The following is an 11422-nucleotide window of genomic DNA, read 5'->3' as shown; positions in this document are numbered from 1 at the left end:
TTTTGAAGATATTTTATGAGTACAAGTTGAAATGCTTAAAACAACGGGAGAAGATGGTGGGCTATCCATCCCTTCGAGGCCTTAGCTAAGATGATGGTGACCCTATTTATTATGTATATTTTCCACGAAGAAGAAGAAGACTTAAAGGGAAGGATATCTCTTTTCTTTTGTCTCCTTTGTCAATTTTCTCTTATTGAGACCTTGTGCGTGCATGTTCCTCTGGCAATGATGAAGACAAAGAAGACATATTCCTCGCCGCTATACGTGCGCTCAGTGTATCCAAGGGACGGCGAGGTTGACCAAAGATGATGGGTTTACAATAAATACAGGGCAGTTGCAGCAGGCTGTGCCAACCAAGAGTTGTAAATAAGTTGAGTCTTTTGAAATTGACTAAGTGTTAATATAAACGAGCTTAATTTTGAAATTTAATTTATAAATGAGCTAAATTTAAACTCAATAAAACCCATCTCATTATTTCTTGCAAACATGTTTAATTAGATGTTCGTGAATACTAATAAATTCGATTAGATGATCGTAAATATATTTAATTAGAAATTTGTGAATAGTCATGAGATCTATAATTTTATCATAACTGCCAAGTTTTTCAGTCGTCACAATATTAGTGTTAATCTTACTCGAGATATATAATTCACTTGGTTATGTTATTTAGTGAGAAGATAATGGTTGGAGAGAGGGAGAGGCACTGAATGAAGAGGGATCCGATGAGACTTTTATTACCAAAAAGAGGCGATGAGGAGAGAGAAATGAAGCTAAGGAGACGATGGGACACTAATTATTTTTTGTTTTATCATTTTACCTATAACACAATAATTAGTTTTCACGAAGAATAAAACTATAACACAATAATTAGTATAACAAAACTAATTTTTCTATAACAAAACTAATTAATAGAAATGAAACTAAAAAAACACAATAATTAGCAATAAACTAATTATTGTGTTATAGCTAAGATGATGGTGACCCTATTATGTATATTTTCCACTAAGAATAAAAGAAGACTTAAAAGGAAGGATACCTCTTTAATTTTCACCTTTGCCAATTTTCTTTTTATTTAGACCTCGTGCGTGCATGTTCCTGTCGCAATGTTGGAAGACAAAGAAGACGTATTCTTGGAGTTACGTGGTCACATTGACCACCCACTCGGTAGTATGATCGTTTAAACATCAAGTATATGTTGAAGACGACGCATGCGTTTAATTTTTTTATTTTATGTAGTGAGATAAAATTTTTATTTATAATTTATTTTTTTATTAAAATTAAAAATACAAACAACAACAGGCCGTGTAATAATTCTAAAATGAGGGGATATTCCTTTCTATTAGTGATTTACATTTGGGGCATCAGGTTGGTATGGGCACATCTTTTTCATATTTTGTAGGGTAGGATACACCGTGGATAGAGATGTTAAAAGGGTTGGGTCGCCCGCAGACTGCTCGGCCCAGCCCGGGAACTGTTCAAACGGGTTGGGCCTGAGCCCCATGGAGGGGCCAAGCCAGACCAAAGAATTTGGCCCCATGGCCCAACCCCGTTGGGACTTTATGGGCTCAACCGATTAGGCTCACTAGGTCTAGCTCGTTGGGACCTTATGTTATTCTCAACTTTTCTTGTTTATTTATTTTTTTAATTATGTTATGCTTTTTTAATTATTGATATTGAATGTTAAAAAATTTACATTTTACAATATATATAAATAATAACTATCAACATATTTAAAAATTTTAAGCTAATTTTTTTATTTATGAATCATTTGTCACATTTTTATATATATATTTATATATTTTGTAACAAAAACATATTTTTGCATGAGATATATGACATGAATAGCTAATTTCATCAAATGATAATATTATAATTTTTTAAAATAATAAAAAACATATTTTTAAAATTTTAAAATAAACATTCAAAATAAAAAATTAAAAATAAATTTAAAATTCAAAGCTAAAATATGAGAGGATAACACCACCAAGACAATTGTGAGAACACTTCTCCTGCCAATCCATTTCTTCTTTGCACGCGCAATTGATTGCGCCAATTGCGCCTGCAAAGCTGTGTCTTTCTTTCACAATTTTCTCTTCTTCCATCTTTTGCTCTTTTTTTCTCTCCAAGTGCCCAATTAGTCCCCTGTGAGCAGTAGCCAAGAACGCTAATTTGGCCTTATCGCTAAGGTCATCAGTGATGATAGTGATGTGGTTTCCTCGTTGAAGAAAATGTTAGGCAGTAGAGATAATAATAATAATCTTTCAAATCTTTCATAACAAAGAGACAACATATCATTAATGACATTGTCATCCACCCTACTATTATTCTTATCTCAATTAATATGGTATTTTGATTTTTTTTAAAGTTGTATTTAATTAATTCTATTATAATATATAATATATTTATATATAATAATTATATACATCAATTGCGCCTGCAAAGCTCTCTCTCTCTTTCACAATTTTCTCTTCTTCCATCTTTTACTTTTTTTTCTCTCTCCAATTGACCAACTATGTTGCTCGTAAATATCTCATAAGTGTCGTTTCCTCATTTTCGAAACGTTTTCTATTCTTATTTTGGACCCTATTTATGCCTATTTTTTAGAAAAACGTCAATTTTCACGTTTCTATTTTCTATAAAAAACGTTTCCCATTTTCGTTTTCGTGCAACATAGTTACCCAATTAGTCCCCTGTGAGCTGTAGCCAAGCCAAGAAAGCCAATTCGGGTTTATATCAATTAACATGCTATTTTGACTTTTTTTAAAGTTGTATTTAATTAATTTTATTATAATATATAATATATATTATTAAAAGTTAATTATATACATATTGCCTCACTATATTATATATAGTGAAAAGTTTTAATCTCAACTCTTTAATAGTTAACATGATCATAATTCATAAATAAAGATAATTAATTAAAATTTAGATGCAACTAATCCCACCAAGTAAATGTTGTAATATCCCGAAATTTGAAAATAAATAATGATTATAAATATCGGTATTTGAGGATATTGGGAATTTAAGTGGAAATATTTATTTATGTGGTTTTGAGGAAAATAAGAAATTAAGGGTAAATAATTAAATTATTTAGAAATAATAATAAAAGAATAAATTAAACTAATTTAAATTAAATTAAATTAATTAAAATGAGTGGCGGTGCGCGTGTGCAAAGCATCAAAAAATCTGATATTTCTGTCACATTGAGAGCTGTGGCCGAGAAATAGAGAGAGGTTGGGAGAATGAGAGATAGCACGAGAGGGAGATGAGGGCTTGAGAGAGAAGAGAGCATGATCGAGGGAAAGAGATAGAAGGAAAGAGAGATGAGTTGCAGGGAAAGTGGCCGAGAGCTTGGCCATGGCAGCCGAGCAAGCAACCAACAGCGGCGACGAAGCAGGGTAGCGGACCAGCAAGCGCGCGGTGGCGCACGATGACGCGCGGAGGCAACAACGGAGGCTGACAGGGGCCGGCATTGGTGCTCGCAGGCGTGCGCGCCATGGAGAAGAAGAAGGAGGCCACGGCGGCGCCACTGTTCGGCCGCGAGAAGAAGAAGAAGAAGAAGAAAGAAGAAATGGAGAAGAAAAAGGAAAGAAGGGAGAAGAAGCAAGGCGCAGGAGCAGGGGCGCGGGAAGGAGAAGAAGAAGAAAGAAAAGAAAGGAAAGAAAAGAAAAATAAGGGAAAAATAAATGGGTTTTGGGGATTATTTCGGCGTGAAAGCTAACCAGGTACGTGGATAAAAATTAGTAGAAGCAGGATATATTTAAATTATAAATTTTACGCGATTAGAATTAATTAATTTAAGTCCCGGTTGTGTTATTTGCTAGGAAATGATTTACTTCGCATCGAGAGTACAAGAGAGGCTGAAAGCAGCTAATTTCAGGCAAGTTCCTAACCCTGTCCTCGTGTTCTTCAATTCCCGTGAAAGACCCTATGATTTCTCGTATTTTATCACCTCCCTTACTTTAATTCGGCACCTAGCCTTATTTGTTAAATTATTATTCATTTGTTTTAATTTAAATTAAATCCGAGACTTCTAGAATTTTATTCGTTGTCAGCCTATGGGGGTTTGTATCGCCCCCACTCCTTTTGGGAATGATGCTGAACCAGCTCGGGGACTAGGTTCCTGGACGTGCGGGTTTATTTACAGTTTTTCTTGGATTTATTTATGATTCGATTAGAGTTATCGAGTAGTGGGGTAAGGGTCAGTTGTTGGTGACGTTGGGGTAGACTATTGTATGGCCCTGCAGTGGACACTCCTAGTCACTGGCAGTTGATCGGTGCCGGGCACTACTGACTAGCTCTGCCAGTATGTGATTTACTACACGTTTAGATTCATTATATTACTGTTCATGATTTGATATGCACATGGATATGGGTTGCATGTTGGGATATTCATTTATTGAGTATGCTTGGACACGAACATTTTACCTTGGTTAGGTTGCATCCAGCACGGGCATATGCATCGCGTGTGGTTTACTATGTGGGCGGAGCATGGGCTGATGCCTGGATGTATGGGCGCCATGTATCACGTTGATACTCACTACGCCATTGCATTTCTATGTGCATTGCATGACTACTGGTAGTTATTAGTTCTCGGACGGGAGTACCGTTTCGAGAGAGCCTATGGCTCAAGTGTCGGGAGTACCGACCCGAGACAGCGCGCGCAGGTTTGTTGGAGATACATGTTGCCTCTCAGGACAGCGACAGGTTGATATGGGACTTATGTGCCGTGTGTCTTGTGTGGACCCCAAGGACCGGTATGTGCTTTTATTATGTTATGCTATTGTGTTGTAGCATCTCATGGCTTGTGTGTACCTGGGGGTTTATTCTGGGGAGAGATTTCTAGTTTTGTGTAGCCTTCAACCTTTCTTTCCTTACGCTTGTTGAGTCTCTCGACTCACTTTGTTTTCCATCATTCCAGGTAGTGGCGGCGTGGGCCATGGCAAGGGAGTCAGCTTCTAGCAATAGTATCGGTATGGTGTACAAGCAGTCCCATCAATCCCTGTCAACTCTGATGGTTGAGTAGGACTTACTCTATTATTTCATACTGTGTCAGGTCTTTTCTCGAGTCTCGTGTATGTCGGTACAGGAGTCTGTTTTCATTTATTTATCTTGTGATCGCTGTGTTAGCGGGGTACCCATAGTGCATGCATGTGTTTAGCTTCGCTTCCGTTGTTTTTATTTCTATGTATGCATGCTAGGGTAGTCCTTGTCTTGTGTTTCATTACCTTTCTGCTCCCGTAGACGCTCCTGTTCAAGTAGTCCGGATAGTTGAAGATATCCGGATGGGTGCTTACAAATGTTGTGACAATACAAATTAGATAAAAAGTTTTAAGATTTTTTGATTCTCGGGAAAGTTCACAACCACAAACAAAACTCTTATCAAGCTTATAATAAAGATGCTTTGTAATTTACTTCTCACATTTAAATATGATACAATCAATATTAATTAATAAAAGTGTCGATGGATGAAAATAAAGTGCATGCATTTCAACGAAGAAGAAGAAGACCTAAAGTGAAGGATATATATCTCTTTAATTTAATTTGTCTCCTTTGTCAATTTCCTTTTATTCAGACCTTGTGCCTGCATGTTCCTCTGGCAATGACGAAGACAAAGAAGACATATTCCTTGCTGCTATACGCGAGCTCAGTGTACCCAAGAGACGGATAGGTTGACCAAAGATGGATGGGTTTACTATAAATAAATAGAGGGCAGTTGCAGCAGACTGTGCCAACCAAGAGTTTGTGAACTATCTCGAGCAAGATTAATACTATTATTATTATTATTATTATTATTATTATGGTGGCTGAAGAACCTGGCAGCCATGGCTATACTGCCTATACAGAGGATGGAACTGTGGATCTCAAAGGCAACCCTGTCCTTAGGTCCAAGAGAGGCCGATGGAGGGCTTGCTTCTTTGTTGTTGGTACTGTCTCTCTCTCTCTCTCTCTCTCTCTCTCTCTCTATAGGGTCTGAGTTGAGCCGTTTGAAAGGACTCAGTGTTAGCTCAACAAGAACCATAAAGAGATTATCTTTCATCTTCCATGGAAGCCACTAATGGTTTCTTCTCTTCTCCATCCAAAATTGTATTTGTTTTTGTTTCAGTGTGCGACGCGTTTGAGGCGATGGCGTACCAATGCATATCATCTAACATGATAAATTACCTGACGAAGAAGCTGGCCGTCGGCACCGGCGGGACGAAGCCCAACACCTCGACCATCGGAGCAGACCAGTTCGACGAGACCGATCCCAAGGAGAAGGCTCAAAAGGCTTCCTTCTTTAACTGGTGGACGTTCATCGTCTCCACCGGCACGGTCTTCGCCAACACAGTTCTTGTGTACGTACAGGATAATGTGGGGTGGACTTTGGGATATGGGATTCCCACCGCCGGCCTTTCCTTGTCGATTTTGATCCTCCTGGCCGGCAAGCGCTTCTACCGGCACCGGGAGCCCACCGAAAGTCCCTTCACGAGGATGACGAAAGTCATTGTTGCTGCCGCGAGGAAGTGGAAAGTGCCGGTTCCCGGCGATCCCAGAGAACCCCTCGAACTTGACTTGGAAGATTAGGCCAAGAAAGGAAAGTTTGATTCCCGGCACCCCTCGAGGTTTGTTTAGCTCATATGAATTTAATTTCAATGCACTCAAGATGTTTAACATATTGCCTCAATGAAGCCGGTTGTCATGCTTTTGGCCAGTGTTATCCCGTTGCTACCATCCTTGTCGTTATGTTATAAGGATATTCTGAGTTCAAACCTTAATTATATTATAGGTTTATCACTTTTTGATCATGCTACTTCTACACACATGGCTACAGAAAGGGCTACCCACACACCAAAATGATGGAAATATCTCTCCTCTCTGTAAATTTACTTCTCCTCACCGAGCGACCCATGACCGCCTCTTCTCTCCGGTCTCCCCCCCTTCCCAGCAATCGCCCGTCGCCACCATCTTGTCGTCGCCTTCACCTTGCCTATCGCACGCGACCACCGTTGGATGGCGGCGACATGTGATTGCTGAAGGCAGCCATGGGAAGGAGGGAAGAGATCGAGGAGAGAGGAGATGGCCATGGGGTCGCTGGATGAGGGGAGAGGAAGAACAGGGAACGGGCTTTTGCAATTTTGTAAATTGAGTAAGGTTATTTTTTTCATTTAAGCTGCTTTCCATAGCCCGAGGTGTAGAAGTAGATTTGCCCTTTTTGTACAACAATTCATTCAAAACAGAACATATTCATTACATTGAGTCCCGTGTTTCTTCTAACAGATGTTCTTCTGCAGGTTCCTCAACAGATTTTCCCTTTTTATATATTTTTTAAAAAAATTAAAAAATTAAGAATTACTTTAAAAAATTCTGTGTTATAGATCTTGAATGGTTCAAGAAAAAGCTCTAGTTTTTCCCTATACCTTTTGTTTTCCTTCATGGAAAACTGGTTATTCCATAGATGTAGAGTCATTAATGCCCTTCAAAGCCCCATCTAAATTTGTTCCATGGAACTTGATTTTTGTTATATCACCAGACCAAGTCAAGTACATATCCTCTTAGTTCTGTGGATGATGCAGTTACAAGTCTGGAAAATCAGACCTGCCTATTAATTGTTACAGATGTGATGATGATCCTTGAGATCACATCTGCTCCAGTTAGGCCTTACATTTAAAAGTTTTCCTTTTTTTTCCCCTTTTATTTGACTCCGCTGATTGCTTTCATATATAGGCACCCGTTCCCAAATCCTTGCCCGTGTTTCTGGTACTTGCTTATATTCAGATTTCCAAATAATACTTGGAAATTAATTAACAATATTTGTTAAGGCTAGTCTCATGTTCTGTATATGATTATATAAAATTACCAATAACAAATATTGCCATAACAATATTTGTTATGACAGTATTAATTAACAATAATACTGCCATTTTTAGGGTTTGACAATGCCCTAATAAGAAACTACTGCAAACGTATTTTTCATTGGATATATAAGTTGACATGATCTGTATATGATTATATAAAATTACCAGTTTATTGAGAAGCTAGCTGTTACCTAATACCTGAAAAAATAAACTAATCCTCACTAAAGAATTAATTGAATTGACTAAATCTTTGTGGGATCGATTAAAAAAAAAGTGTGAACAGGAGTTGATTTAACAATTTAAAATAGTATCCAAGCAACCAAAAGTCTTGAGTTCAGATTTAATTAATCTCACCACTCAATTAATTAACTATTTAATTGTGAACAGGAAAGTACTTAATTAACTAGAATCTCTTAATTTTTAATGAACCCGATTAAAAATTGTGGCTGGCCAGGTATAACAGTGGCAAAGTCTCATTCTTGTTTTGCCCGAGTCCAAGGTAGCTCATCATCGCTAATTGCATCTATAAATACAGACACCAACTTAGCCTATAAATGCAACCAAAATCAAAGCACAAAGCACAAGCATATCATAGCATCACCTCTAACTGGTAAAACAAAATCAAAGCACAAAGCACAAGCATATCATAGCATCACCACTAACTGGTAAAATTAAGTCAAAGCACAAAGCACAATCAAATCATAACATAGATGATGCTACTGATCTGGAACGGAGAAACAGAGGATCTGGGATAACACGCAAGATTCATACGTATAGACAGATAAATAAACGATAGAGATACATTATACACAAGCTGGAGACAAACCTGATCAAGGAAGAACAACTATCGCGGAGCAATCGAACTGTAATTTACCCCAATTCCAATCACCACTTCTCTGGTTGCATGTGCGACTGATCAGTGAGCGAGGGAGGGCGAGGCCGAGGGCGATAGCGCCTGAGAGTGAGCGAGGGAGGGCGAGGCCGAGGGCGATAGCGACTGAGAGTGAGCGAGGGAGGGCGAGGCCGACTGAGAGTGAGCGAGGGAAGGCGAGCCGAGGCGAGCGAGCGAGGGAGGGCGAGGCGAGGCGAGCGAGAGAGGGAAGGCGAGGCGAGCGAGGGTGATCGAGGGAGGCAGCGAGGCGCGAGGGTGATCGAATGAGAGAACCGGTTAGGGTTTGCAGGGAGGGATTTTGGAAGAAATCGAAGGGGTTAAGGACGCGCGCGGGGATTATATAGATACTATCCCCAGCGGTTTTAAAACCGCCGATGAAGGGAAAACATAACCGGCGGTTTAAAAACCGCCGGTTATGGTCAACATCACCGGCGATTTTATAAAACCGCCGGATATGTGTATGCTATAATCGGCGGTTTTATAAACCGCCGGTCATGTTGACTCCATTACCGGCGGTTTTAAAAACCGCCGGTAATGCTAACGTTTTACCGGCGGTTTAAAAAATCGCCGGTAATGGTAATGTTTTCTCGACACTTCATAAAACCGTCGGAAAAACTTCGCCGACAATACCACTTTTTCTTATAGTGTTAACAATATTTGTTAAGGCTAGTCATGTTCTCTGGCTGTATTTTAGCAATGGATTGTGTGATGCATGTTGAAGTCAAAAAGGAAAGGGGCAGCCCTCTTTTTGACAATTGTGAAAGAAGAAAACTAAAGGAAGGAAAAGGAGGGAAGAATTGGAGGCGGCCAAGAGGTGCACATGGGCAGCTTTGAATAAGCTGTCCATGCGACGCCACCCACGCTGTTCAACGCGTCTAGTACGCGTTCGGAAGGCCTATAAATTGGCCTTCCCAAACTCAATTGTTTCCGTTCTCATTCCCAATATCTTAGTGTAAGAAAAGAAATAAAGAATTAGAAATATTAAAAATATTTTTTATTTTATTTTTAAGAGAGATTATTATTATTACTTTTTCGTAATTTAGATAAAAAATTATAATTTTTATTATTTTTTATAATAATTTTTATTATTTTTATTCATAATTTTTACCCTGATTTATTTAGAAAATAATTTTTATTATTATTATTATCTATGTGTTTAATTTATTATTATTATTATTATTTTTAAATTATTAACTGTAACATCTCTAATTCGGTGTTATTTTACAACATTGAATTAGATTCATACCCTAATTCATTTGCCTACATTCTTGATGCATGATGGAATTCTGACTTGCACTAACTTACTGCCATGACATAATACATACGAAAGAATTGGTGATATTCAGGCAGTATCATATTCTTCTAGTTGGCCTTATTTGTTTGATTTTCTGCCCAGTTAGGTTTTTGTGTTTCATTCCATGGGCACTTACTAAAGATCCCGTCATATGTTGTTGGCGTATGCTACATGCTGGTTGTTTTCTGCAGATAAGGCTGGAGTCATCGTCAATCCGAAGGGTGGTGAAATGAAAGGTAAGGTCCTATTAAGAACAATTTAATCTGGACTGCTTCTGTATTTTTGTTTTGTGCTTTGGTGTTTCCTCTCTACCTTGACAATAGGAGAAAGGAGTATATAAAGATGGAACTGATGCCATATTGTCTGTTGCTTTGTTACCTTCTTGTTAAATGATTTCTGGTGTAGAGTTAGACATTGTTGAATCAAACTGGCTCGTGGATGTTATATTATCTACTCATAAACTGAATAATTGAGTGTATTTGCTTGTTTTTGTTTTTGGCTGATGTTTCGGATGCCGTGTTGTCTTTTCAAACACGTGGTCTGTTAAATATGGCTGTAGGCATGGCTAACTGCTTCATGGTGGTTTCAGGGTCTGCTATCACCGGTCCCATTGGCAAGGAGTGTGCCAATCTGTGGCCAAGGATTGCTAGTGCAGCCAATGCTATAGTCTAGTCCAAGTTCTCACTTGGTGGTGTTGAAGTTCTCTATATTAAGAATTTAGACTTTTTTCTTGAATTTGTTTAGGCGTTTGATTTACTAATGACGTTGAAATTCTGTTCCCCAATCAGAAAATGACATCCCAATGACTGCAGTTAACACTTTGTGTCCTCCGTTTTGACTTTGAAGTGTTTGAAATTGGGTTTTAAACATCATGTCATCTGTTGAAGATGGGGCATATTCCTTTTCTATTAATGATTTACATTGGGGTATCAGGTTGCTATGGGAACATCTTTTTCTTATTTTGTAGGGTAGGATGCACCCTGCAGCAGCATGCACCCTCAAGTTTGGGGTGTGTGTGTAATTAAAATGAAGACATGGGGTTGGATATTCATTAATCAGATCGATAGGTTAACATTTGGTTGCTTCGATTACTAAATCAATCGAGGTGTAGAAACCAATTAAATTGAAATTATGTAAAAATTTAAACTAAATTGATCAAATAAAAGTTCAAATTGAACAAATTAAAAATTTAAAAAATTTAACAAATTCGAAAAAATCAAATCAATTGAAAAAATTGAGAAAACTAAAAAAATCAACAAAATTGAATAACTAAATAAATTGAAAAAAAAAAAAAAAAAAAACTAGAAGACCCGTTTGCCTTACATTGTCAAGTTTGATTTCTGCTTAAATTATATCACACAACAAAATTATATCAACACTCAGAAAGGAAAATAACAA

General features: G+C 38.0%; 1 protein-coding gene across 4 annotated transcripts in view; it reads left to right on the top strand.

Annotated features, from left to right (window-relative positions):
• The first annotated feature begins 5564 nt into the window (after positions 1–5564).
• Positions 5565–11422, top strand: part of LOC127811552 (protein NRT1/ PTR FAMILY 5.2-like) — a 50903-nt gene continuing 45045 nt past the window's right edge. Inside the window, exons 1-4 of one of the 4 annotated variants that reach the window (XR_008025723.1) lie at positions 5565–5927; positions 6107–6605; positions 10216–10260; positions 10614–10847. Coding sequence is in view for 2 of the 4 variants with exons in the window: in XM_052351510.1 (XP_052207470.1) it covers positions 5801–5927; positions 6107–6567 (588 nt within the window). In the remaining 2 variants the exon portion in view is untranslated. Of the gene's footprint in view, positions 5928–6106; positions 6606–7707; positions 7807–10215; positions 10261–10613; positions 10848–11422 lie in introns of those variants that run through there. The other 3 variants (XM_052351510.1, XM_052351511.1, XR_008025724.1) reach the window with 3 other exon arrangements.

Source organism: Diospyros lotus, chromosome 10 (assembly GCF_014633365.1).
Source record: "Diospyros lotus cultivar Yz01 chromosome 10, ASM1463336v1, whole genome shotgun sequence".
NCBI classification, from domain to species: domain Eukaryota; kingdom Viridiplantae; phylum Streptophyta; class Magnoliopsida; order Ericales; family Ebenaceae; genus Diospyros; species Diospyros lotus.
The sequence above is the reverse complement of the archived record's forward strand: the minus strand, read 5'-3'. Positions and strand labels throughout refer to the sequence as shown.